Here is a 24,186-nt window from a genome sequence, read left to right on the forward strand (position 1 = left end):
CTGGGGCCGGGCCGCTGCCCGTTCCGGTAAAGTCTCAGCCCCAGCGGAAGGGGTTAAGGTTGGAGGAAGCGCCAGGAGGGGGGAGGCTGCGAGTGAGTGACGGGTGCTGACGTGGGGGTGGCAGAGCAGCTGGGTTGCGGTCAAGTTCTGCGGGAAGGGATTTCCCCCAGCAGGCAGCTGAGGCAGAAGTGTTTGCCTAGGGGGAGAGTCGGAGAGTCGGGGAGGGAGGGTGGGGGGAGGGCCCGGGGCTGGAGACTGGTGGACCGGGTGGCCTCTAGCTCGCACCCTGCTTTTCAGCGACGTGGACAGCTCACCCCTGCAGACTAATTAAGCCCGTTTCATAGAAGACCCCCCCCAGAGATACCCAGAACTAGGGAGGGAACTAGGTTTTATTAGCTCTTTATAATCTCGGGCACTTTCTCCAACCACCCGGGGAGCTCTGCTCAAACACGACCCATTTCCATGCATTGAGCGTTTACTGTTTGCCCAGCCCTGCTCTGTGCACTGTATGAATAAATGCGTACAAGATCTCACTGAATCCTAATTGTGATAGGTGCTATGATGAGACCCAGTTTCCAAACAGGGAAACAGGCTCAGGAACGTGAAGTCACTCAGTGGCCCAGTGGCGGAGCAGCCCCCTGCTCTTTCTCTGTTCATCTCTACCTGTGGTTTCCAGTCCCCAAACGAATTGCCACATAAGCGCTTTGTATAAATTACGTCATTTCTTCCCCATTGCCCCAGACCCTCACACATGATGGTTCCTGTTTTTGCAGAGAGGGAAACTGAGGCACAGGGAGGCGAAAGTGGCCACGCTGAGATGCAAACTCAGGTCAATAGAATAATAAGAATCACGATGATCAGTTGTAGCGAGTGCTTACTATGTACTAGGCACAGACTAAACCCTCCCATGAGAGATTTCTCAGCAGCCTCACAAACGTGTTCTTCAAATTGCAGGTGATAAACCATGGGGGTTGTGAAATCAATTTAGGGGATTGTCAAATTAAGGTAGTGAGCTGTGACCATGAAACAATGAAGTCGACTAGAATAGAAAATGGCAAAGTAAAACTGTAAAGCCGGGCTCGGTGGCTCACACCTGTAATCCCAGCACTCTGGGAGGCTGAGGTGGGAGGATCACTTGAGCCCAGGAGTTTCAGACTAGTCTGGGCAACATAGCAAGACCCTCATGTTTCTACAAAAACAAAAAAACAAAAATTAGCCAGGTGTAGGGGGAGTGCCTGTGGTCCCAGCTACTCAGGAGGCTGAGGCAGGAGGATCACTTGAGCCCAAGAGGTTGAGGCTGCAGTGAGCTCTGATTGCACCACTGCACTCCAGCCTGAGTGACAGATTGAGACCCTGTCTCAGAAGAAAAAAAGAAAATGTCAAAGTAGATTCTGCATAGTAAGGCTGAGTATTGTTTCATTTTGTGGTTTTTTTTTTTTTTTGAGACAGAGTCTCACTCTGTTGCCCAGGCTGGAATGCAGTGGTGAGATCTTGGCTCACTGCAGACTCTGCCTGCTGGATTCCAGGGATTCTCCTGCCTCAGCCTCCAGGTAGCTGGGACTACAGGCATGCACCATCACTCCTGGTTAAGTTTTGTATTTTTAGTAGAGACTGGGTTTCACCATGTTGGCCAGGCTGGTCTCAAACTCCTGATCTCAAGTGATTACGCAGATCACTTGAGGCTCAGCCTCCCAAAGTGCTAGGATTACAGGTGCACCCAGCCCATTTTGTGCAATTTTAATTTCAAGTTTATCAAGTGTGTGTGCTGGGTTTGAGATAAAGTAATAATAATATTAACAAACACTCAACATTTATGCCAGGTCCAGTGATAGGAGCTTTACATGTATAATTTATATAGTAAGTTAATCAATGAACTGTCTTTTTTGTTTTTAGATTGTGATAAAAAATCTGAAGACCATTGTTTCAAAAATAGTGTTCTGGCCGGGCGCGGTGGCTCACGCCTGTAATCCCAGCACTTTGGGAGGCCGAGGCGGGTGGATCACGAGGTCAAGAGATCGAGACCATCCTGGTCAACATGGTGAAACCCCGTTTCTACTAAAAATTTAAAAAATTAGCTGGGAATGGTGGCGCGTCCCTGTAATCCCAGCTACTCAGGAGGCTGAGGCAGGAGAATTGCCTGAACCCAGGAGGCGGACGTTGCGGTGAGTTGAGATCGCGCCATTGCACTCCAGCCTGGGTAACAAGAGCGAAACTCCATCTCAAAAAAAAAAAAAAAAAAATAGTGTTCTAGGGGTGGGCGCAGTGGCTCTCGCCTGTAATCCCAGCACTTTGGGAGGCTGAGACAAGTGGATCACTTGAGGTCAGGAGTTCGAGACCAGCCTGCCCAACATGGTGAAACCCCGTCTCTGCCAAAAAATACAAAAATTAGTCAGGCTTGGTGGTGGGTGCCTGTAGTCTCAGCTACTCGGGAGGCTGAGGCACAAGACTCGCTTGAACACGGGAGGTGGAGGTTGCAGTGAGCCGAGATTGTGCCACTGCACTCCAGCCTGGGCGACAGAATGAGACCTGTTTCAAACAAAAAACAAAACAAAACAAAACCACCCAAACAAAAATAGTGTCCTAGGAGGTAAGTGCTCTCAAGGTGCCCATTCTCCAGAGGAAGAAACTGAGGCTCAGAGAGGGGAAGGGCCTTATTCGAGGTCACACAGCCTGCAGTGGAAACAGTTCTGACTCAGGTCCACCGGGAGCTGAGTGGCCCTGTGTTATGGAGGGCCGGCCTCCCCAACCTCCCCTCCCCATAATAGGGGGCTGTCACTCACGTGTCTCCATCCTCATCTGCACGAGTAGCCATGGCGATGTCAGCAGAAAGGGGATGTTCCATGGAGCACATCATGGGGTACAGGGGTGTAGGCAGGTTCACCAGAGGAAATGGGGAGCCCATGGTCGGGGCAGGGTACAGGGGCAGTAAGGGTCCTGGACAATGGGGGACAGAGAAAGGACATGAGTGAGGCGACACCCAAGACCCTCAACCCCGTCCCCACTTCCAGGTCTTTGCTCCTGCGGTGTCACCTGCCCTTTCTCCCAGGTCCTTTTTGCATCCCATATGGGGTCCTCAGGGCCTAGAACAAACTCCCTTCCACATCCTTCCCCTGGGCTCCAGCAGCTTTCTCTCCCTCCAGGGCTGGTCACCTTCATTGTCACTTATCTTCTGACCCCAGACTTCAACCAGACAAAGGATCCCTTAAGAACAGAGGGAGCACCCATCCTCACCTAGCGGGGGAGCCCAGGGCCTGCCTGTGGAGTGATTTTGTGGCTGAGGGTGGTGAGGGACAGATGAAGAGCTGGGGACAGGGTGTGGGATGCATGGAGAGTGGGTTTGGGAGAGTGGAGGGAGAGAAGGGGTGGCACCAGAAGCCTGTTCAAACTGTTTTTTTTCTCTTTTTTTTGAGACGGAGTCTCGCTCTGTCACCCAGGCTGGTGTGCAGTGGCTAGATCTTGCCTCACTACAACCTCTGTCTCCCACGTTCAAGCGATTCTCCTGCTTCAGCCTCCTGAGTAGCTGGGATTACAGATGCCCACCACCATGCACGGCTAATTTCAGATCAAACTATTAAAAGCGGTCACGGCAAGCCAGGCCTGGTGGCTCACGCCTGTAATCCCAGCACTTTGGGAGGCCGAGGCAGGTAGATCACCTGAGGTCAGGAGTTCAAGACCAGCCTGGGCAACATGGCAAAACCCGGTCTCTACTAAAAATACAAAAATTAGCCAGGTGTGGTGGTGCACACCTGTAATCCCAGCTACTCAGAGGCTGAGGCACAAGAATCACTTGACCCCGGGAGGCGGAGGTTGCAGTGAGCCGAGATCACACCAATGCACTCCAGCCTGAGTGGGAGAGCTAAACTCTGTCTCCAAAAAAAAAAAGGGTGGGGGGACCATGCATGGCAGCAGGCAAATCCATACCAACCCATCTCACAGACGGGGAAAACTGAGGCCTGTGTTCTCACTGTGGGAATGGGAAAAGCTGGGAGGCCGTGGCAGAACTGACACATACAGCTTGAGGCTCTCCAGCTGTTGCGCTGATGGGGTGGAAGGTGCAGAAACTATGTAAATTTCTGGGGCTCTGGAGAAGAGCTCTCTGCAGCTTTGGGGGTCAATTGGGGATGGTGACATGGCTACAGCTATGGTAGGGGATGCCCCTTCCTTGAGCTCAGGGGTGGAGATGGGATGGGGAGAAGAGTGGGTGGCCTTCTCCGTCATCTGCTGATCCTTGTGTGCCCTCTGTCCCTGAACTCCCAAGTTTCCAGGTCCCAATAGCTCCAATACCAGACTTTGGGGCCCTGAGGCTTTCTGTCTGGAGACCCCTGAATCTCTCATCCTGGCTCTAAATTATCGAGTCTGAGAATTACCCAGTCTTAGGCTTCTCAGTCCCCTGATCCCCTCAGGGCCACCTGACCTTGACCCCCAAATAGGATCCTGATCACTTGTAGCCCCAATATATCTGAGTACCCAGAACCCCGGTCTCTGTTTCCCTAGCTCCTCAAGACCCACTGGTATGTGGGTCCCTGGAGCTCTGGTTCATTTCCTTGGATCCTGTGACCCCAGATATTGGGGTGATCAGAACCCTGTCTCTGTTCTCATAACACCCATGTCTCCAAATATCTTGGTTCCTGAGACTGTGACATCCTGAGATCCTCAGTATCTGTCTCCTTAGAACCCCAATCTGTTACCCTTTGATTCTAATATCAGGATACCAGGAACCCCAGTTTCTCCAGCCCAGCTCAGTTTCTTCATAACCCTACATATCTGGCTTAAGAGCTTGTAATTTTCTGTCCCTAGGACACCAGGCTGTGTCCTTTGATTACCTGACACCCCCATATCTGTATTACTGGGCACTGTCCCTGGCCCCCTCATGTCACTCAGCCCCTGGGCTCTGTCCCCCAGGGTCCCCAAATCCCCAGATTCCTGGGACCGTCATATCTGTGTCCCAAGGCACAGCTTCCTCATGATCTCCTATCTGTCTCCCTGAGACCTGGGGTTTTATTCTCTTATTCCCCCAAGTCCCCCGAGAGACACCGGTTGGTGTCCCGAGCTCTGTCTCCTGGCTCTGGTGACCCTATGCTCTGTGTGGCCCCCACCCGGCCCGGACCCTCGGGGAACACTCACCCGGGTAGTAAAGCGCCTCTGGCCGGGCCAGGCCGTGGAAGGGCCCGGGGACCGCGGGCAGGTCGCAGCCGCCGCGCAGAGGGTCCAGGGGGACGGCAGGGCCCGCAGCGCCGCGAGGAGCAGCAGGCTCCGGGGAGGGCTCCCGCAGCGGGCGTTTGCGGAGCGGCAGCGCAGCGCCTGGGAGTCCGGCGGCCTTGGGCCGGGTGCGCAGGTCCACGGGCCCCTCGTCCATGGCCCCCGCGGGGCATCGGGGCATGGGGCCGCCAGGGACGGCGGCCGGAGCGCGGCTCGGCTCGGCTGCACCGGAGGGTGGTTTTGCCGGGCGCCGGGACTTCCCCTGCAGCCGGCTGAACTGAAGGGACTTTTGTCGGCCGGGGCGGTGCCGGCCGCCCGCCTCCCCGCCCCCGGCCCCCCCCCCCCCCGGGGCCACCCGTACGCCCCAGGGGTTTCCTGGACCCGCCGCTGCTCCCGCGTCCTGCGCTGCAGCCCGCTGTGCGCCCCGCCCGCGCCCCGCCCCGCTCGCCCCCTCCCGGCCCGCCGCGTCCCGGGCAGCCAGGCCTCGGCGCGGGAGGGGGAGGAAAGGCAGGGTGGGGGGGAGGAAAGGCAGGGTGGGGGGGAGGAAAGGCAGGGTGGGGGGGAGGAGGCGGGGTCGCGGGTTGGGGTCCCCACCCCTGCTGCTTAGGGCAGCTCTCAGTCTCTCTGCCTCTGTTTTTGCCTTTCTGGCCCTATCTCTCAGTCTCTCTGTCTCTGAGTCTGCGATTGTCTCTCTGGTTCTCCTGTCTGAGTAGGTGTTTGTCTCTGCACCCCCGCGTTTGTCTCTGCGTGCTCTGTCTCTGACTCTCTTTTGTCTCTTTGTGTCTCTCACCATCTCTCTGTCCCTTGGTTGCTGTCTGCTTCTCTGTCTCTCAGGAGGCCTTGGCATCTCTGGGACGCGGGTTCGAATCCCGATTCCATTGGTTCCACTTCCTCGCTGGGTAACCTTGGTCAAACACTTCCCCTCTGAGCCGTTTCCTCCTTAGTGGGAGTGAAGAGACACACCCGGGGCAGGGACTGGCACTCGGCAGGCGCCCAGAAACGATTCCTCTTCTTCCCCTCTTCCATCTCTGCCACTCCACGTGCCCCATCAGCTGTGGGTCTAACGTTGCTAAGGGTGGGGTGGGGGTGGGGAGCACTCCACTGATTGTGTCTCTGCCCGCGGTGGGGCCCTGCACCCAGCGGGGCCCTGCGGGGCACAGGGGTGCTCAGAAAATCCTAGCTGCACAGAGAGAAAGAGATCTGGAGATAGGCGCAGAGATCTTGAGAGAGAGAGATAGCAGAGACGCAGACACCAGGTCAGAGTCAGAGCGACCGAGGCCTTGGGCTGCTGGAGCGGAGGGGGGCAGTTTGACTCCCCCCACCTCCTCCCACCTCGAGGGGGGTTGGTGGGTGGGGAACAGGCCTGGCGGGTTGGGGGCATGACTCAGGCTGGAGCTGGGAGGGAAGGAGTGGGGAGGCGGGCTTCTTCCCGGTCTCCTCCCCTCCTCTCCTCTCCCTCTCCCCGCCCCGGGGTGGGGCCCCGAAGGTCCGGGGCTTTCCCGGATTTCCCTAGGGGCGGGGCAGCCGCTGGGGTTGAGTCCGGGTCACTGAGTCACAGGAGGCGGAAAGGGAGGCTTTGGGGATACGGAGGGCGGGGTATAGGGGCTGCACCCCGGACCTGCCCAGAGGGCGCGCAGCGTTGCCCCGGGTCTCTCCCTGGGTCTCTTGCTGTCTTCGAAACTCACCTGGCCTCCCCTGCTTGTCTCCCGCCCCGCCCTCTGTCTCTGTCTCCCCATCTCTGACGCTGCCTCTGTGGCCCCTGGGACCTCGAAAATGGGTGTTGGGGCCCCGGGAAGGGACTTTGGCCCCACTCGGGCCCCACCTGAGTGGATCGTTAACCCAGGATGTGAGAAGTGGCTGCAGGGAGAGGCCTCACCCCTTCCCTCCCTGATCCTTTCTGCTTCTCTCTGGATCTCCCCTATACCCCTCATGGTGAAACATCCCAAGCACAGACATGCGTTCAAATCCCACCTCCACCCTGTGCTTCTGGTGGGACCTCAGGCAAGCCATACCCCGTCTTGAGACTCAGTTTGTTCTTCTGGAAAATGGGACCAATGGCAACCCCTGTCTGCTGGTGTTGTGCGGGCCACAGCAAGAGAAGGGGGGAGGAATTGGGTTGGACAGGCTGGGTGCTGTGTTCCCTGCCCACCCAACCCCACCTCCGGGGACCCTCAGACACAGGAGAGGGGTGTGGGCACTACTCCACTGCAGAAAGGAAAGCTGAGGGGTGGAGGGGTGAGGCTTAGGGTGGGGACCCTCAGAGGTAGGGTTGGAAGGACACCCAAGCCTGCCCCACTCCTGGCATCCCAGGGCCAGGTAGGGCAGTGGTTCCAACCTAGCAAGACTGAAGAGGGGAGAAGATTGCTGGGTCTGGTGGGGGCTTCAAAGGGCTGGGAGAAAGGGTGCCGATGGTTCTCTGAGGTTGGATGAGGGATAAAGGGTCTGAAGGAGGAGGATCTGAAGAAGGAAGACAGGTCTGAGAGAGAAGTAGATGATTTAGTGGGAGGAGGGGAGAGAGTCTGAAGGAGGAAGACAGGGCCAGATGGAGGAGGTGAGGGTCTGAAGGAGGCGGTAAGGGTCTGAAGATGGAGGTGAGGTTCGGAGGGAGGAGGTGAGGGTTTGAGAGAGGTGAGGGTCTGATGGAGGAGGTAAGGGTCTGAGGGTGGAGGTGAGGTTTGGAGGGAGGAGATGAGAGTTTGAGAGAGGAGGTGAGGGGTTTAAGGAGGAGGTGGAGGTCTGAGGGAGGAGGTTGAGGGTCTGAAGGAGGAGATAAGTAAGGGAGAAGGTGAGGGTCTGAGGGAGGAGGTGAGTTTGGAGGGAGGAGATGAGAGTTTGAGAGAGGAGGTGAGGGGTTTAAGGAGGAGGTGGAGGTCTGAGGGAGGAGGTGAGGGTCTGAGGGAGGAAGTGAGGATCCTGATGGAGGAGGTGAGGGCCTAGGGGAGAGGAGAGTATCTGAGGGAGAGGGCACAGTCTGGAGAAGTCTGGGAAGCACTAAGTGAGGAGACAGCTCTGAGGGAGGAGGAGAGAGTTGGAGGGAAAGAAGGGTCTGAGGGAAGAAGATTTGGAGAGAGTCTGAGAGTAGAGGCCAGACCTGAGGGAGGAGAAAGAGGTATGGGGGAAGAGATATGAGGGTCTGAGGGTGGAGGGCATGGTCAAGGGGAGGAGGAGCTAGTGGGGTGGAGGGGAAGAGAGGCGTGCCTCCAGAGCCAGCAGGGACCAAGGGGAGGGAAGGGAAGGGAGGCCGGGAGGCAGCCCCGCCCTGCAGCTGTCTCTAATTTCCCAGAATCTTCTGCTTTCAGGAAAGTCCCAGCTCCCACAGCGGCCTCCCTCCAGTGTCGGGAATGGAGGATGCGGAACCAGGATGGCCCCCCCACCCTTCCCCCTGCTCCTTGCACCCCAGGTGGAAAGGACTAGGGTCTCCCCTCTCTGAGCCTCGCGCTCTGGAGGGCCCCCACCTGCAGGGGCAGCCCCTGGATGGGTCTCAGAAACTTCCCAGAGGAGGCGCAGAAGTTCTGCTTGGTGTCTAACCTTTTTCCCCTCACGCGGGCTGCCCTTTGTACCTGTTCAGATCTGCTCCCCGCTGCTGCTGCTGCTGCTGCTTTTCCCCACCCATCCTGGGGAAGGAAAGGCCAGGAATTTACCTGCAAGGTCCTGAGAGGGAAATGAAATTCCATCTGGAAGTCTGTAGGCTTGAGGCAGCTTTCTTGCTCTCAGGGGTCTCAATTTCTTTTTCTAAGAGGAGAGAGTAGGGCTGGGCAGGCCCTAAGTTCCCATCTGGCTCAATTATTGGGTCTCATCCTGCTTTTTTTTGAGACAAGATCTGGCCCTGTCTCCCAGGCTGAAATGCAGTGGTGGGATCATAGCTCACGGTAGCCTTGAACTCTTGGGCTCAAGTGATCCTTCTGCCTCAACCTCCCAAGTAGCTGGGACTACAGGCATGTGCCATAACACCTAGCTAATTAAAAAAAAAATTGTAGAGAGGAGACTGTGTTGTCCAGGCTGGTCTGGAACTTCAGGGTCAAACGATCCTCCCTGCTCGGCCTCCCAAAGTGCTGGGATTACAGGTGTGAGCCACCACACCCGGCCTCCTTGTCGTATTTTGCTTTGAACTGAGGCCTGGGTGCAAATCTGTCTCCTGCTCGTTAGCTTTGTGACTTCTAGGCAATTATTTATTTTCATGGAGCCTCAGCATCCTGATCTGTAGAGTGAACCACATCACGAAAATATAACTCTGTCCTGTGGGGCCTGATGTATAGAAATCTCTCAATACAATTTAGTTGCTATTAGTTTTATTACAATAATAATAATATAACATTATAGACTGGGCGAAGTGGCTCATGCCTGTAATCCCAGCACTTTGGGAGGCGGAGGTGGGCAGATCACGAGGTCAAGAGTTCGAGACCAGCCTGACCAACATGGTGAAACCACATCTCTACTAAAAGTACAAAAATTATCCAGGTGTGGTGGCATGCGCCTGTGGTCCCAGCTACTCGGGAGGCTGAGGCAGGAGAATCACTTGAACCTGGGAGGTGGAGGTTGCGGTGAGCCGAGATCGTTGATGCCACTGCACTCCAGCCTGGGCGACAGAGTGAGACTCCTTCTTAAAAAAATAAAATAAAATAATATAACGTTATATGTTATTATTGTCATCATCAAATATCCTATTTTTTTTTTTTGAGACAGAGTTTCGCTCTTGTTACCCAGGCTGGAGTGCAATGGTGCGATCTCGGCTCACCGCAACCTCCGCCTCCTGGGTTCAGGCAATTCTCCTGCCTCAGCCTCCTGAGTAGCTGGGATTACAGGCACGCGCCACCGTGCCCAGCTAATTTTTTGTATTTTTTTTAGTAGAGACCGAGTTTCACCGTGTTGACCAGGATGGTCTCGATCTCTTGACCTCATGATCCACCCGCCTCGGCCTCCCAAAGTGCTGGGATTACAGGCATGAGCCACCGCGCCCGGCATATCCTATGTTTTTAATAGCAGGACCTGCTTCCTTGGGGAAAAGAGGATTCAACATGCCGAGCCCCGGCGCTTCCACATGCTAGCTGTGTGACCTTAGGCAGGTGACTTTCCCTCTCTGTGCCTTCCTTGCTCCACCACGACCAGCTAAGTTTTGTATGTGTAGTGAAGACTGGGTTTCACCAGTTTGGCCAACAAACTGGTCTCAACCTCTTGACCTCAAGTGATCCACCTGCCTTGGTCTCCCAAAGTGCTGAGATTATAGGCGTGAGCCACCGTGCCCGGCCCTTTGTGACTTTAATAATGGGGAATGGGGCTGGGCATGGGGTGTGTTCCTGTAGTCACAGCACTTTGGGAGGCCAAGACCGAAGGAGGGAGTCCTTGAGACCAGGAGTTCAAGAACAGTTTGGGCCACAAGGTGAATCCCTGTCTCTACAAAAATTTCTAAAAATTAGCTGGGCTCAGGGAGCATCTGTAGTTCTAGCCACTTGGGAGGCTGAGGTGGGAGGATGGCTTGAACCCAAGAGTGTGAGGCTGCAGTGAGCTATGATCACGTCACTGAACTCCAGGCTGGGCGACAGAGTGAGACTCAGTCTCAAAATAACAGTGATGATAATAGCATGATAACAGATTCTGCTTCACAGGCTTACTGAGCAGGTGAAGTAAAAATCTGTGGAATAAATGAAAGAATAGAATTTACGTCTGTCTCCACACTGCTGGCCTTCACCCTAACCCCATCCACGAGGCCAGGGCCTCCTCCTCACCCTTTTCTACTCGCAGAGGAGCTGAGCTCCAACTAATAATTGGCCCACTTAATCCTCTCAACACCTTGTAAGGAAATTCAGCTGAAATCCCCATTTTCTAGAGGAGGAAACAGGCACAGAGAAGTGAACTCACTGTCCGGGTCACACGGTGAGGAACCGGGGAGAGCTGAGATTTCAAGGCAGGTCCCTGTGACCCCAGCACTCTTCTGACCTGGGAAAAGCGGTCATGAATCTCGGAGACTGCAGGCACACCCTTCCAGCTTGATTCTAGACCCCTTCTCCCCAGGCAGTTTTGGTTTAGATGGGGAAACTGAGGCATGGAGAGGGGAAAGTCACGTGCCTTTCCCATGGAGATTCAAACCCTGGGGCTCTACTCTGCTGCCTCTCTGTGGGTGGAGAGAGGATGGCATTGCAGCAGGAGGGAATAGAGTTAGACTTAAGGGGCTGGGCATGGTGGCTCACGCCTGTCATCTCAGCGCTTTGAGAGGCCGAGGCGGGTGGATCACCTGAGGTCAGGAGTTCAAGACCAGCCTGGCCAACATGGAGAAACCCCATCTCTACTAAAAATACAAAACTTAGCTGGATGTGGTGGCAGGCCTCTTGTAATCCCAGCTACTTGGGAGGCTGAGGAAGGAGAATCGCTTGAACTCGAGAGGCGGAGGTTGCAGTGAGCTGAGATTGTGCCCCTGTGCTCCAGCCTGGGCGACAGAGCAAGACACTGTCTGAAACAAAAAAGAAAAAAAATAGAGTTAGGCTTAAGGGTTCCTTGAGGAGGAACCACCACTAGAACCTCCAGGGAGGCTCAGGGGGAGCAAGATAATTCCACAGACAGAGGGAAACAGAGACTCTGGTCTGGATGGGGAGGGCCGTGCCCAAGGTCAGGCTGTCTCCAGTCGGGGCCCTGGGCTGGAAGTCCACACGGCTCGGCTCCCTGAGGCTGCTCGGCCCCACCCCCGGGGTGAATGCAGGCCAGCTTCCTGGAGCATGGCCTGCACCTCCTGGTTCCTCCCCACCCTGGAGCCTTGGCAGCTGCAGGAGCTCCTGGCATTGAGCAGAATCAGCCTATCTGGGGCCTAAGCCAAGACTTAATCTTCCCCTTTCTGCCTCTTGCTGGGTCTGCATGCACGACGCTGAGTCAGAGGATTGCGACATCCTCTCTTGGCAGGCCAGGGAGACTGGACACCCTTGCCACACCCCCCCACCCCGCCGCCCCTGCCAGCTGCCTCGATCAGACAGGGGTGATTCGGTGGGGGGAGTGTGGAGATCAGCATCTGCCCTGGGTGGGTGGATGGGGGTCTGGGAAGGTGGGGTGTAGGAAGGAAGGTCACAGGGGTACCAGTGAGGTGACAGTCGACAGTCAGGTACTAGTGGGCTAGTGTCCTCATCTGTAAATGGGGCCCTGTCTAATCGGGTTTGAATCCCAGTTTGGCCACTTACGAGCTGTGTGACTCTGGGCGAGTGATTTACTCTCTCTGAATCCCAGTTTTCTCTCCTATAAAATGAGGGTAAAAACAAGTGCATGCCTTATGGGGTTGTCGTGAGAGCAAATGAATTCACACACATCAGTGCGGGCCTGGCACAGGAAGGTCTCAGCAAATGGAAGATATTATTTCAAAAGGATTGTTATTATTCATACAGGTATGGGAGTGGCAGCCACAGAGACAGGCAGCTCACACCCCCTTCAAGAAAAAACCTGTTGCCTGAGTGTGGCAACATGTCCTCTAATCCCAGTGCTTTGGGAGGCCAGGGTGGGAGAATCACTTGGGCCCAGGAGTTTGAGACCAGCCTGGGCAATAGAGCAAGACTCTGTCTCTACAAGAAAATACTTTTTTTTCTTTTTGAGACAGAGTCTTGTTCTGTCGCCCAGGCTGGAGTGCAGTGGTGCAATCTCAGCTCACTGCAGCCTCCGCTTCTCAGGTTCAAGCGATTCTCCTGCCTCAGCCTCCCGAGTAGCTGAGACTACAGGTAGACACCACTATGCCCAGCTAAGTCTTTTTTTTTTTTTTTTTGAGATGGAGTTTCCCTTTTTTTTTTTTTTTCTGAGACGGACTTTCGCTCTTGTTACCCAGACTGGCGTGCAATGGCGCGATCTCGGCTCACTGCAACCTCCGCCTCCTGGGTTCGGGCAATTCTCCTGCCTCAACCTCCTGAGTAGCTGGAATTACAGGCACGTACCACCATGCCCAGCTAATTTTTTGTATTTTTAGTAGAGACGGGGTTTCACCATGTTGACCAGGATGGTCTCGATCTCTTGACCTCGTGATCCACCTACCTCGGCCTCCCAAAGTGCTGGGATTACAGGCGTGAGCCACCGCGCCGGGCTGAAGTTTCACTTTGTTACCCAGCCTGGAGTGTAGTGGCGTGATCTCGGCTCACTGCAACCTCTGCCTCCTGGGTTCAAGTGATTCTCCTGCCTCAGCTTCCTGAGTAGTTGGGACTACAGGCATGCACTACCAATCCTGGCTAATTTTTTTATTTTTAGTAGAGATGGTGTTTTGCCATGTTGGCCAGGCTGGTCTCAAACTCCTGACCTCAAGGGGTCCCCCAAAATGTTGGTATTAAAGGTGTAAGCCATTGCACGTGGCCTCTGCAAAAAAATACAAAAATTAGCTCGGCATGGTGGTGGTGTGCCTGTGGTCCCAGCTACTTGGGAGGCTGAGGTGGGAGGATTGCCTGAGCCCCAGGAGGTCGAGGCTGCAGTGAGCTGTGAACGTGCTGCTGCACTCCACCCTGGGTAACAGAGCGAGACCCTGTCTCCGAAGTTTAAAAAAAAGGTCGGGTGTGGTGGCTCATGCCTGTAATCCCAGCACTTTAGGAGGCCGAGGCAGGTGGATCATGAGGTTAGGAGATTGAGACCATCCTGGCCAACACAGTGAAACTCCGTCTCTACTAAAAATACACAAAATTAGCTGGGCGCGGTGGCGCGTGCCTGTAGTCCCAGCTTCTCGGGAGGCTGAGGCAGGAGAATCGCTTGAACCTGGGAGGTGGAGGTTGCAGTGAGCTCAGATTGCGCCACTGTACTCCAGCCTGGAGACAGAGTGAGACTTCATCTCAGAAAATTAAAAAAAAAAGGACTTTTGGTCCTGCTGCCAGGCATTCGGAGAGAGCTGACAGCCTCTGACACTTGGCAGTTGGCTCCTTTGAGGTCCACCTCAGCTTACCAGCCAGGGCATGATCTCCTAGGCAGGCTCCAGCCGGTGACAGCTGGGGTTCAGAGGCAGTAGCCGTTTCTGAGCAGAGTGGGATTTCTCTAATGCAAGAGCCTTCCTGTGGGGCTGGCATTACAGCTTGACGATCCCCCTTGCTCACTCCTCCTGCTTCCCCCTTTCCTTTCTGAGGTGCTGTGCCCCCGGAATGTGTGTGTGTGTGTGTGTGTGTGTGTGTGTGTGTGTGTGTGTGTATATATTTAAGAGAGAGGGGCCGGGCGCAGTGGCTCACGCCTGTAATCCCAGTACTTTGGGAGGCTGAGGCGGGTGGGTCACCTGAGGTCAGGAGTTTGAGACCAGCATGGCCAACATGGTGAAACCCTGTCTTTAAAAAAAAAAAAGGGAAAGAGAGAGGATCTCATTCTGTTGCCCAGGCTAAGGTGCAGTGGTGCAATCATAGCTCACGGCAGCCTTAACCTCCTGGGCTCGAGCGATTCTCCTGCCTCAGTCTCCTGAGTAGCTAGGACTACAAGTATGTGTCATCACGCCTGGCTAATTTCTAAAATTTCTGCAGAAATGGGATCTTGCTATATTGCCCAGACTGGTTCATACATCTTACGCATGCCCAGTTCCGTATACGCATCTGCCTTCTCGAGGAGAGCCGGCTGGAGTCTAGACGCGGAACCTGAGTATCCATAGGAAGACCACCAGCGGCTATGCAGGTGGTCCGAGCCCAGCCTGTGGGGTCCTCACAACTACAGCCTGGGCTCCAGCTCCTTCAGCTGCACCAGCTCCACCAGGGCTGTGGTTGTGAGAAAGATGGAGACCCTCGATGGGAAGCTGGTGTCTGAGTCCTCTGATGTTCCGACCAAGTGAACAGCTGCGGCAGCCCCTCCCAGCCAGGCCCTTTTGCGGTGGCCTCAGAGCCTGGGAGGGAGGCCGCTGTGCAGGGGAGCGCCGGGAACCGGAGACCCACCTGAGGCTAAGCCCTAGCCCTCAGTCCACCGTGGGGGACTTTACTGCCTGGGGACCCCTCTTGCCCATGCCTCCAGCTACAAAACAATTCAATTGCTATTTTTTTTTTTTGAGATGGAGTCTTGCTGTCTCACCCAGGAGGCTGGAGTGCAGTGGCACAATCTCAGCTCACTGCAACCTCCACCTCCCGGGTTCAAGCGATTCTCCTGCCTCAGCCTCCCGAGTAGCTGGGACTACAGGTGCGTGCCACCATGCCCAGCTAATTTTTGTATTTTTAGTAGAGACAGGGTTTCACCATGTTGGCCAGGATGGTCTCGATCTCTTGACCTTGTGATCTGCCCACCTCAGCCTCCCAAAGTGCTGGGATTACAGGTGTGAGCTACCACGCCCGGCCAACTGCTTTTTTTTTTTTTTTTTTTTTTTTTTTGTCCAAAATAAAACCTTAGCTAGCTCTTAAAAAATAAAAAAAAAGTCTGCCTTCTTGGGGAACTGACCTGTGACAATGGCACTGGAATCAGACAACCTGATTGTGAGTATTGGCTCTGCTACATACTCATCTAATCTCTTTGGGCCTCAGTTTCCCTGTCCGAGTCACAGAATACTGACAGTGAGAGTAATAACACCACGGCTGAGAAGACCTAGTGAGTCAGCAACACAGCCCTTGGCAGGGTTGCCTGGCAGAAAGTGAGGGCTGCATACCTACATCATCCTCATCCTCATCCCTAAAGAGCTGGGGCTCTGGAGTCAGACCCACTTGGGTCTGTTCCCTACTCTGCCAGTTTCTGGCCATGTGGCTTCCGGCAAGTGCCGTGCCCTCTGAGCTTTGTTTGTAAAGAGGGGACAGACTCCTCCTTCTCAGGGCAGGGCACTGGCGAGATTAGGCATGGAAAGCCCCTGTGGAACCTGGCATGCTATGGGCAGGTGGTGTCATGGGGGCTGGGGACAGGTGAGCTGAGATCTGCAGGGCAGGCATGTCTGGCCCCCCAGTGAGGCCCTGGGCTTGGGCTGATGGATAAAGGGAAGTCCCAGGGCTGGGGAACCATGGTGTCCTCCTGCAGAAGTTCCCTGATTGTAGGATTCACCAGGGACATGGGGAGGGGAAGCCCCCTGCTCTGCTCATGCAGTCTGCCAGAGGGCAGGGAGAAGGTACGGGAAGGAAGGCCTCACATGGTGGGGGGAGTGCCTCCCCGCTTGGACCAGAGCTTCCCAAGGCTGGGAGGAAGGCCTCTGCCATCAGACTTGGAGGCCTCCAAGGTGGGGACATGTTTCCCGTCAGTGTAAAAGTTCCATGGCTGGGCGCGGTGGCTCACACCTGCAATCCCAGCACTTGGGGAGGCCTAGGCGGGTGGATCACCTGAGGTCAGGAGTCGAGACCAGCCTGGCCAACATGATGAAACTCCATCTCTACTAAAAATACAAAAGAATATTAGCTGGGCGTGGTGGCAGGCATCTGTAATCCTAGCTACTCCGGAGGGTGAGGCAGGAGAACTGCTTGAACTCGGGAGGCGGAGGTTGCGCCAGGATTATGCCGCAGCATTCCAGCCTGGGCAACAAGAGCAAGACTACGTCTCAAAAAAAAAAAAGAGTTCCTTGAGAGTTTGAATTGCATTCTTCCTCCTCCATCAGATCAGAATCTCCCTGAGAATGAGAGTGTGACCTCTTCAAAGATTAGATATCTCTGAAAGAGGATTTTGCTTCTCCTATCGATTCCCTGAAGATGCGTGGGGCATTTGTGCTCGGGACTAGTTCTATTTTTTTTTAAGAGACGGGGTCGCGCTATGTTGCCCAGGCTGGAGTGCAGTGACTATTCACAGGCGCGATCCCACTACTGATCAGCATGGGAGTTTTGACCTGCTGCATTTCCGACCTGGGCCGGTTCACCCCTCCTTAGGCAACCTGGTGGTCCCCGCTCCCGGGAGGTCACCATATTGATGCTGAACTTAGTGCGGACACCTGATCGGCATAAGGCACTACAGCCCAGAACTCCTGGGCTCAAGTGATCCTCCCACCTGAGCCTCCCGAGTAGCTGGGACCACAGGCACGCGCCACTGCGCTTGGCTCAGGACTAACTCTAAAAAAAAAAAAAAAAAAAAAAAAGTGGGGCAGCATGCCTTCCGCCTCTGTCTAGATTCTCAATTGAGGGTAGCAATTTTGCCCCTCCTCCCCAGAGGACATTTGGATGAGTGTCAGATTGGACTAGAGCTTCCTGAAGATAATGGCCATGCCTCCACCTTCCTACAAAACCTCCCTGAGGGTGAGTTTGGGTCCTGCGTCCTCCATCAGACTAGAGCTCACTACGCTGTAAAGCTTGAATCCTTCCTGGGACTAGGAGGGCTGTGAGAGTGAAATTAAGTTTTGTCCCTCAGATTAGACTAGGAACTATACATTTCTCCAGGAGGGAGCTGGTTTATCTGCCTCCTCCATCAGATTAGTGGTTCCTTCTTGACTTGAGCTGGGGGAAATCATGCCTCCCCTATCAACCTAGCCACTCCCTGAGTAGGGGTAAGCCCTCCCATTGAATTAGAAGCCCCTCTTCTCAAGCCCACCCCGGCAGCGTGGAGCACGGTGCCCACCCTGGAGGAAGGGACAGTACCTTTCCTGAAACTCCAGCCTTTTCCCTGGAAGTAGGTGCCTCCCCTACCCAAGGCCACAACCTGCCCTGTGGCCACCAGGGTTTAAAAATACAGATGCAAAAGTCCCTCAGGCTCCTGGGAAAGCTGAGGTCACAGTGAGCCCTTCCTCATTTGAGCCGGGGACATAGCACACTCACATCCCTTGTCCCCAGCTGCCATCCCAGTGTCCCAGTAGTGGCCACTCCTACCCTCCAACACATTCCCAGGATACCAAGGACAGGGCGGGCCTGTCTCTACTGCCTCATCCCTGTGGAGTCAGGTGGTCACAAGCCAGGAGTGAATCACCACATGCAGACGCTCAGCCTGGTGACCCTGGGCGGGCTCAATTTCCACATCCAAAAAGAACGGGACTGGCCCAGGATGGTTGAGGTTGCACCTCCTCCCAGGGAGAGCCAGGCTCTGCTTGCTGGTGGGAAGAGAAATGGATGACCACTCTCACTGGCGTCACGCTCTGTAGGAGGTCGGGTGGGGGCGGAGGCGCTGGCTTGTGGCCTCTACTTTGAACGTTACCTACCACTGAACTTGCCACTTCAGCCCCCTGTGGTCACACAGAGTCACAGCACCTTTGCTCACTTCTGGGAAAATCAAATTGTATTTGGTGTTTCACATCCCAGATTCTCCTGTGGGTTCCTGGTGCACGCTCGGGTCTCCGTGCCAGGGCTCAGAACTTTTGCCCACCGCCCCCTGGAGAGCCATGTCATTTGAGGAACAGAGATTTGGAATAGTGGGATTTAAAAAAAAATCCCTGAAAATTATATAATGTGGGGAGGATTGTATACAATTAAAATACAATGTTCTGTTTCAGAGACGTTTGTAAAGGAAACAGGTTAAGAAACAGTGTTGCTGGGCTGGGCGCGGTGGCTCATGCCTGCAATCCCAGCACTTTGGGAGGCTGAGGTGGGCAGATCACCTGAGGTCAGGAGTTCGAGAGCAGCCTGGCCACACCTTCTACAGGGGGACACCCTGTGGTCTAACAATTCTGGAGAATGCAGAAAAATGCACGCTCATGAGCATCAGGAGATGAACACAGTATTGGCCAAAACAGAAAGTGGAAACCAACCTTCTGCCCATCAACAAATCATAGATGGCAAAACCCCATCTCTACTAAAAATACAAAAATTAGCCAGGCGTGCTGGTGCGTGCCTGTGGTCCCAGCTACATGGGAGGCTAAGGTGGAAGAATCGCTTGAACCTGAGAAGTGGAGGTTGCAGTGAGCTGAGATTGGGCCACTGCACTCCAGCCTGGGCAACAGAGAGAGACTCTGTCTAAATAAATAAATAAAGGAAATATATTTTTTTTAAAAGATGGGGTCTCACTTTGTTGTCCAGGCTGGAGTGCAGTGGGTATGATCACAGCTCACTGCAGCCTCAAACTCCTGGCCTCAATCAGTCTTCCCACCTCAGCCTCCCAAGTAGCTGGGACCCCAGGTGCATGCCACCATGCTTGGCTAATTTTTTAATGAAATTTTTTATAGAGATGGATTCTTGCTAGATGCCCAGTCTGGTCTCTAATTCCTGGCCTCAAGCGCTCCTCCTGCCTTGGCCTCCTAAAGTGCTGGGATTATAGGTGTGAACCAACATGTCAGGCCAACAAAGGGAACCTTTTTTTTTTTTTTTTTTTTTTTTTGATATATGGAGTTTTGCTCTTGTTGCCTAGGCTGGAGTGTAATGATATGATCTCGGCTCACTGCAACATCTGCCTCTGGGATTCAAGTGATTCTCCTGCCTCAGCCTCCCAAGTAGCTGGGACTACAGGCATGCGCCACCACGCCCGGCTAATTTTGTATTTTTTGTAGAGACGGGTTTTTTCCATCTATGATTTGTTGATGGGCAGAAGGTTGGTTTCCACTTTCTGTTTTGGCCAATACTGTGTTCATCTCCTGATGCTCATGAGCGTGCATTTTTCTGCATTCTCCAGAATTGTTAGGCCACAGGGTGTCCCCCTGTAGAAGGTGTGGCCAGGCGGTTTTCCCACGTGGTTATGCCAGTTCTCACTCCCATCTCCAGTGCCTGCTGTGAGTTCTACTTGCCGCATATTTTTGCCATTACTGGATCTACCATATTTAAAAATACGAGTCATCCTGGTGTGCGTATGTGTGCACTGGATTCTCATGGTGGTTCTAATTTGCATTTCCTGGATCAATAATGAGATTCAGCACCTTTTCCTGTATCTGCTGTTCACTTGAATCCAAGCACAAGAGAATCTTAAGGACAGAGAATTCTAGACCCCTACAATCGTAGGTGCAAAGAATTCTAGACCGGCCACAGCAGCTCATGCCTGCAATCCCAGCACCTTGGGAGGCTGAAGCAGGAGGATCACTTGAGCCCAGGAGTTTGGGACCAGACTGGGCAAAAAAGTGAGAAACTGTCTCTACAAAATATAAAAAATAATTAGCTGGGTGTGGTGGTGTTTGCCTGTGGTCCCAGCTACTTAGGAGGCTGAGGCTGAATCTCTTGAGCTTGGGAGACCGAGGCTGTAGTGAGCTATGATCATGCCACTACACTCCAGCCTGGGCAAAGAGTGAGACTCTCAAAAAGAAGAAGAGGAAGAAGGAAGAAGAGGAAGAAGAGGGGGAGGAAGAGGAAGAATTATTCTAGAATGATAGACTCTTAGACCTTCAGGAACAAGGGATTCCAGAACTCTAGGCCCGTTTCCTCATTTGGATAATGGGGATAACAGGAGTCTCTAGCTCATCGTGTAGGTAACGTTATATGTGTATACCCGGCATGGAACTGGGCTCATAATAAGTGCTCAGTAAATGTGATTTCTCTGACGGCAAGAATTTTATACATTTTGTTCTCCCTTGTGTCCTTGGGATTTAGGGTAGAACAGAGGCCCAGAAAGTAGTTACTGACTGAATGAATCTTAGAATCAAAGGATCAAATAAACCTGCAATTACAGAACTTTAGGAGCAAAAACGGATAGAATGTAAGAAATTAAGAATAATCAGTCTTGGGTAAAAAGAATGTGGTACATATACACCATGGAATACTATGCAGCCATAAAAAGGAATGAGAGCATGTCCTTTTAGGGACACGGATGGAATTGGAAGCATTTATCTTTAGCAAACTAACGCAGGAACAGAAAACCAAACACCATGTGTTCTCACTTATAAGTGGGACCTGAATGATGAGAACACTCAGACACGGGGAGGGGAACAACGCGCACGGGGGCCTGTTGGGACGGGGAGGGGCGCAGAGGGAGGGAGAGCGCCAGGAAAAATAGCTAGTGCGTGCTGGGCTTCATACCTTGGTGACAGGTTGATAGATGCAGCAAACCACCATGGCACACCTTTGCCCGTGTAACAAACCTCCACGTCCTGCACTTGTACCCTGGAACTCAAAAAAGAAAAAGAAAAAGAATGATTAAAGCCGGGTGTGGCGGCTCACGCCTGTAATCCAAGCACTTTGGAGGCCAAGGTGGGCGGATCACCTGAGGTCGGGAGTTCAAGACCAGCCTGACCAACATGGTGAAACCCCGTTTAAAAAAAAAAAGAGAAAAAGAATGATTAGAGACGGAGTCTCGCCCTGTCACCCAGACTGGAGTGCAGTGGTGTGATCTTGGCTCACTACAACCTCTGCCTCCTCGGTTCAAGCAATTCTCCTGCCTCAGCCTCCCGAGTAGCTGGGATTACAGATGCACGCCACCACCCTCGGCTAATTCTTGTATTTTTAGTAGAGACGGGGTTTCACAGTGTTGGTCAGGCTGGTCTTGAATTCCTGACCTCGTGATCCACTGGCCTCGGCCTCCCAAAGTGCTGGGATTACTGGCATGAGCCACTGCGCCTGGCCTGATTAGAGTCTTAAGAACTAAAAAATGATAAAAATGCATCTTGGCAAACTTACGATTCACTATCTTTTTTTATTTTTATTTTTTTGAGACAGAGTGGTTTCTTTCCTGGTGCCCAGGCTGAAGTGCAATGGCATGATCTCGGTCACTGCAACCTCTGCCTCCCAAGTTCAAGCGAATCTCCTGCCTCAACCTCCTGAGTAGCTGGGATTACAGGCATGCACCACCACACCAAGCTAATTTTGTATTTTTAGTAGAGATGGGGTTTCTCCATGTTGGTCAGGCTGGTCTCAAACTCCCAACCTCAGATAATCTGCCTGCCTTGGCCTCCCAAAGAGCTGGGATTACAGGGGTGAGCCCCCTCACTTAGCCAGATTTACTATCTTAAATTTATATTTATTATTATTAATTATTATTTTTTAAGATATGGGTTCTTGCTTGTTCACCCAGGCTGTAGTGCAGTGAAGTGATCATAGCTCACTACAGCTTCAAACAGGAGGCTCAAGTGATCCACCACCCTGGGCCTCCCAAAGCCCTGGGACTATAGGCATGCACCACTGTGCCTGGCCTCTATCTTAAGAAACAAGGAAGCTAAGGCCGGGCACAGTGGCTCACACCTGTAATCCCAGCACTAGGCTGAGGTAGGTGGATCACCTGAGGTCGGGAGTTTGAGACCAATCTGGTCAACAGGGCGAAACCCCGTCTCTAATAAAGATACAAAAATTAGCTGGGCGTGGCAGCAGGTGACTGTAATCCCAGCTACTGGAGAGGCTGAGGCAGAAGAATTGCTTGAACCTGGGAGGCGGAGGTTGCGGTGAGCGGAGATGGCGCCATTGTACTCTAGCCTGGGCAACAGAGTGAAACTCCACCTAAAAAAAAAAAAAAAAGAAACACGGAAGCTGTCTGGTCAACGCTGCCTAGCTCAGAGTGAGAACAGAGAAGAGAAAGGAGTGGGGGCCTAGGTCTTCTCACCCTCCTGTGTCCCCTCCCAGGTGGTTCTTGTAGCCACTTCTCATTTCCATGGCCCTTCCTCGACCTCCTCACCTCCTCCTGCCTGGTTCTCCCTTTGCACAAGGCTAGAACCTGAGGAAGCTCCTCCCTCCTGAGCCCCATCAGCAGGAGAAAGTCCAAGATCCTGCCACAGAGGCCCCACGCCTGGTACCACCTCCCTTCGGCCTTATCTCCCTGGCTCTGTCCCACCCACACCCCTTTCTGCCTCTTAGCCAAGGCCTCTCCCCCGCCACCCTCCTTCCATTCATGCCCTCTTCTCTTCAACCTCAAAACTATGCCTCTTTCTTGGCAATACAAACTAGGTCACATAGTAAGTGCTCAACAAACACATCAGGCCCCAGCTCCGACATCCTTTCCTCCAGGAAGCCCTCCCTGATTTCTCTTTCTAGTCTGAGTCAGAAGCCCCCTCTGGGCCCTCTGACCCTGCCAGTCCCAACATTGTGGGATGCCACTGTCTGGGGACAGGCCAGTCTTCCCCATGTGTGAGCCTGTAAGGACAGGCCTGAGGTTGTCACTGCTGCGTGTATCCTGCACTGCTCCAAACAGCAGAGACTTCTGAGCACAGGGCTGGCAAGCCCATCTGACTATTCACAAGACTTGCTTACAATGCTCTTAATTGTGTGCCCTCAATGCCATTCCTCTGGGACCACGGGGATGGCTCTACTCACTTTTCCAGGTCAGCAAAGGAGTGCCCGATGGTTCAAAGGGACGCAGGTGAGGCCCTGACCGTGCTCAGCCCACCGCCTGCCCTCCCGAGACACAGGAGCCATTGTCAGCTGCTCAGCCCTCTGTCTCCAGTTCCACCCTAAAAGCTCATAAAGCCCCTCTGTTTCACTTGTAAACGTCTCTTGCGTGAATCCACAGTGAGATTTGAGACCTCAGCAGCTACCCTTAGTGATCATTCCCTCCTCCCCAACGGCCTCATCCTTCACCCAAGGCACAGAGACGTTAGGAGCTTCGTCTAAGGTCACACAGCCAATAAGGGGGAAGAGGAGCTAAGTGTTTTTTTTTTTCTTTTTTTGAGCTCTGTCACCCAGGCTGGAATGCAGTGGCGTGATCTTGGCTCACTGCAACCTCTGCCTCGTGGGTTCAAACAATTCTTCTGCCTCAGCCTCCCAAGTAGCTGGGATTACAGGTGTGCACCACCATGCCCGGCTAATTTTCTTTTGTATTTTTAGTAGAGACGGGGGTTTCACCATGTTGATCAGGCTTGTCTCAAACTCCTGACCTCATGATCTGCCCGCCTCAGCCTCCCAAAGTGCTGGGATTGTGATCCTGAGCCACCACACCTGGCCCTGAGTTAAGAGTTTAAAAATCAACTGTATTGAGGTATAATTTACACACAATAAAACACACCTGTTTTAAATGCATGTGTTTGGCTGGATACAGTGGCTCCCACCTGTAATCCCAGCACTTTGGGAGGCCAAGGCAGGTGGATCACTTGAGCCCAGGAATTTGAGACCAACCTCGCCAATATGGCGAGACCCCATCTCTACAAAAAATACAAAAATTAGTCAAGCATGGCGGGGCAGGCTGTAATCCCAGCTACTTGGGAGGCTGAGGCACGAGAATCACTTGAACCCCAGAAGTGGAGATTACAGTGAGCTGTGATCTTACCACTGCACTCCAGCCTGGGTGACAGAGTGAGACTCTAAAAAATAAATCAATTAAATTAAATTAAATTTTAAAAGGGGTATGTTAGATGAGTTC

The 24,186-nt window shown here is 53.4% G+C and overlaps 1 protein-coding gene across 8 annotated transcripts in view; it reads right to left on the minus strand.

Moving 5' to 3' along the window:
• Nucleotides 1-24,186, minus strand: part of BCL3 (BCL3 transcription coactivator) — a 43,128-nt gene that overhangs the window by 9,147 nt on the left and 9,795 nt on the right. For 2 of the 8 annotated variants that reach the window (XM_064381183.1, XM_064381180.1), the window contains 6 exons: nt 20,925-21,008; nt 11,056-11,644; nt 8,760-8,813; nt 5,990-6,138; nt 5,125-5,476; nt 2,781-2,934 (listed from right to left, as the gene is read on the minus strand). In XM_064381183.1, coding sequence (XP_064237253.1) covers nt 2,781-2,934; nt 5,125-5,476; nt 5,990-6,046 — 563 coding nt within the window. In that variant the 5' untranslated portion in view covers nt 6,047-6,138; nt 8,760-8,813; nt 11,056-11,644; nt 20,925-21,008. Of the gene's footprint in view, nt 1-2,780; nt 2,935-5,124; nt 5,477-5,989; nt 6,139-7,211; nt 8,721-8,759; nt 8,814-8,840; nt 9,647-11,055; nt 11,645-12,359; nt 12,872-20,924; nt 21,015-24,186 lie in introns of those variants that run through there. The other 6 variants (XM_064381181.1, XM_064381179.1, XM_064381184.1 and 3 more) reach the window with 6 other exon arrangements.

Source organism: Aotus nancymaae, unplaced genomic scaffold (genome assembly GCF_030222135.1).
Source record: "Aotus nancymaae isolate 86718 unplaced genomic scaffold, 86718_ANA_hifiasm-v0.15.2.pri h1tg000028l, whole genome shotgun sequence".
NCBI lineage: Eukaryota > Metazoa > Chordata > Mammalia > Primates > Aotidae > Aotus > Aotus nancymaae.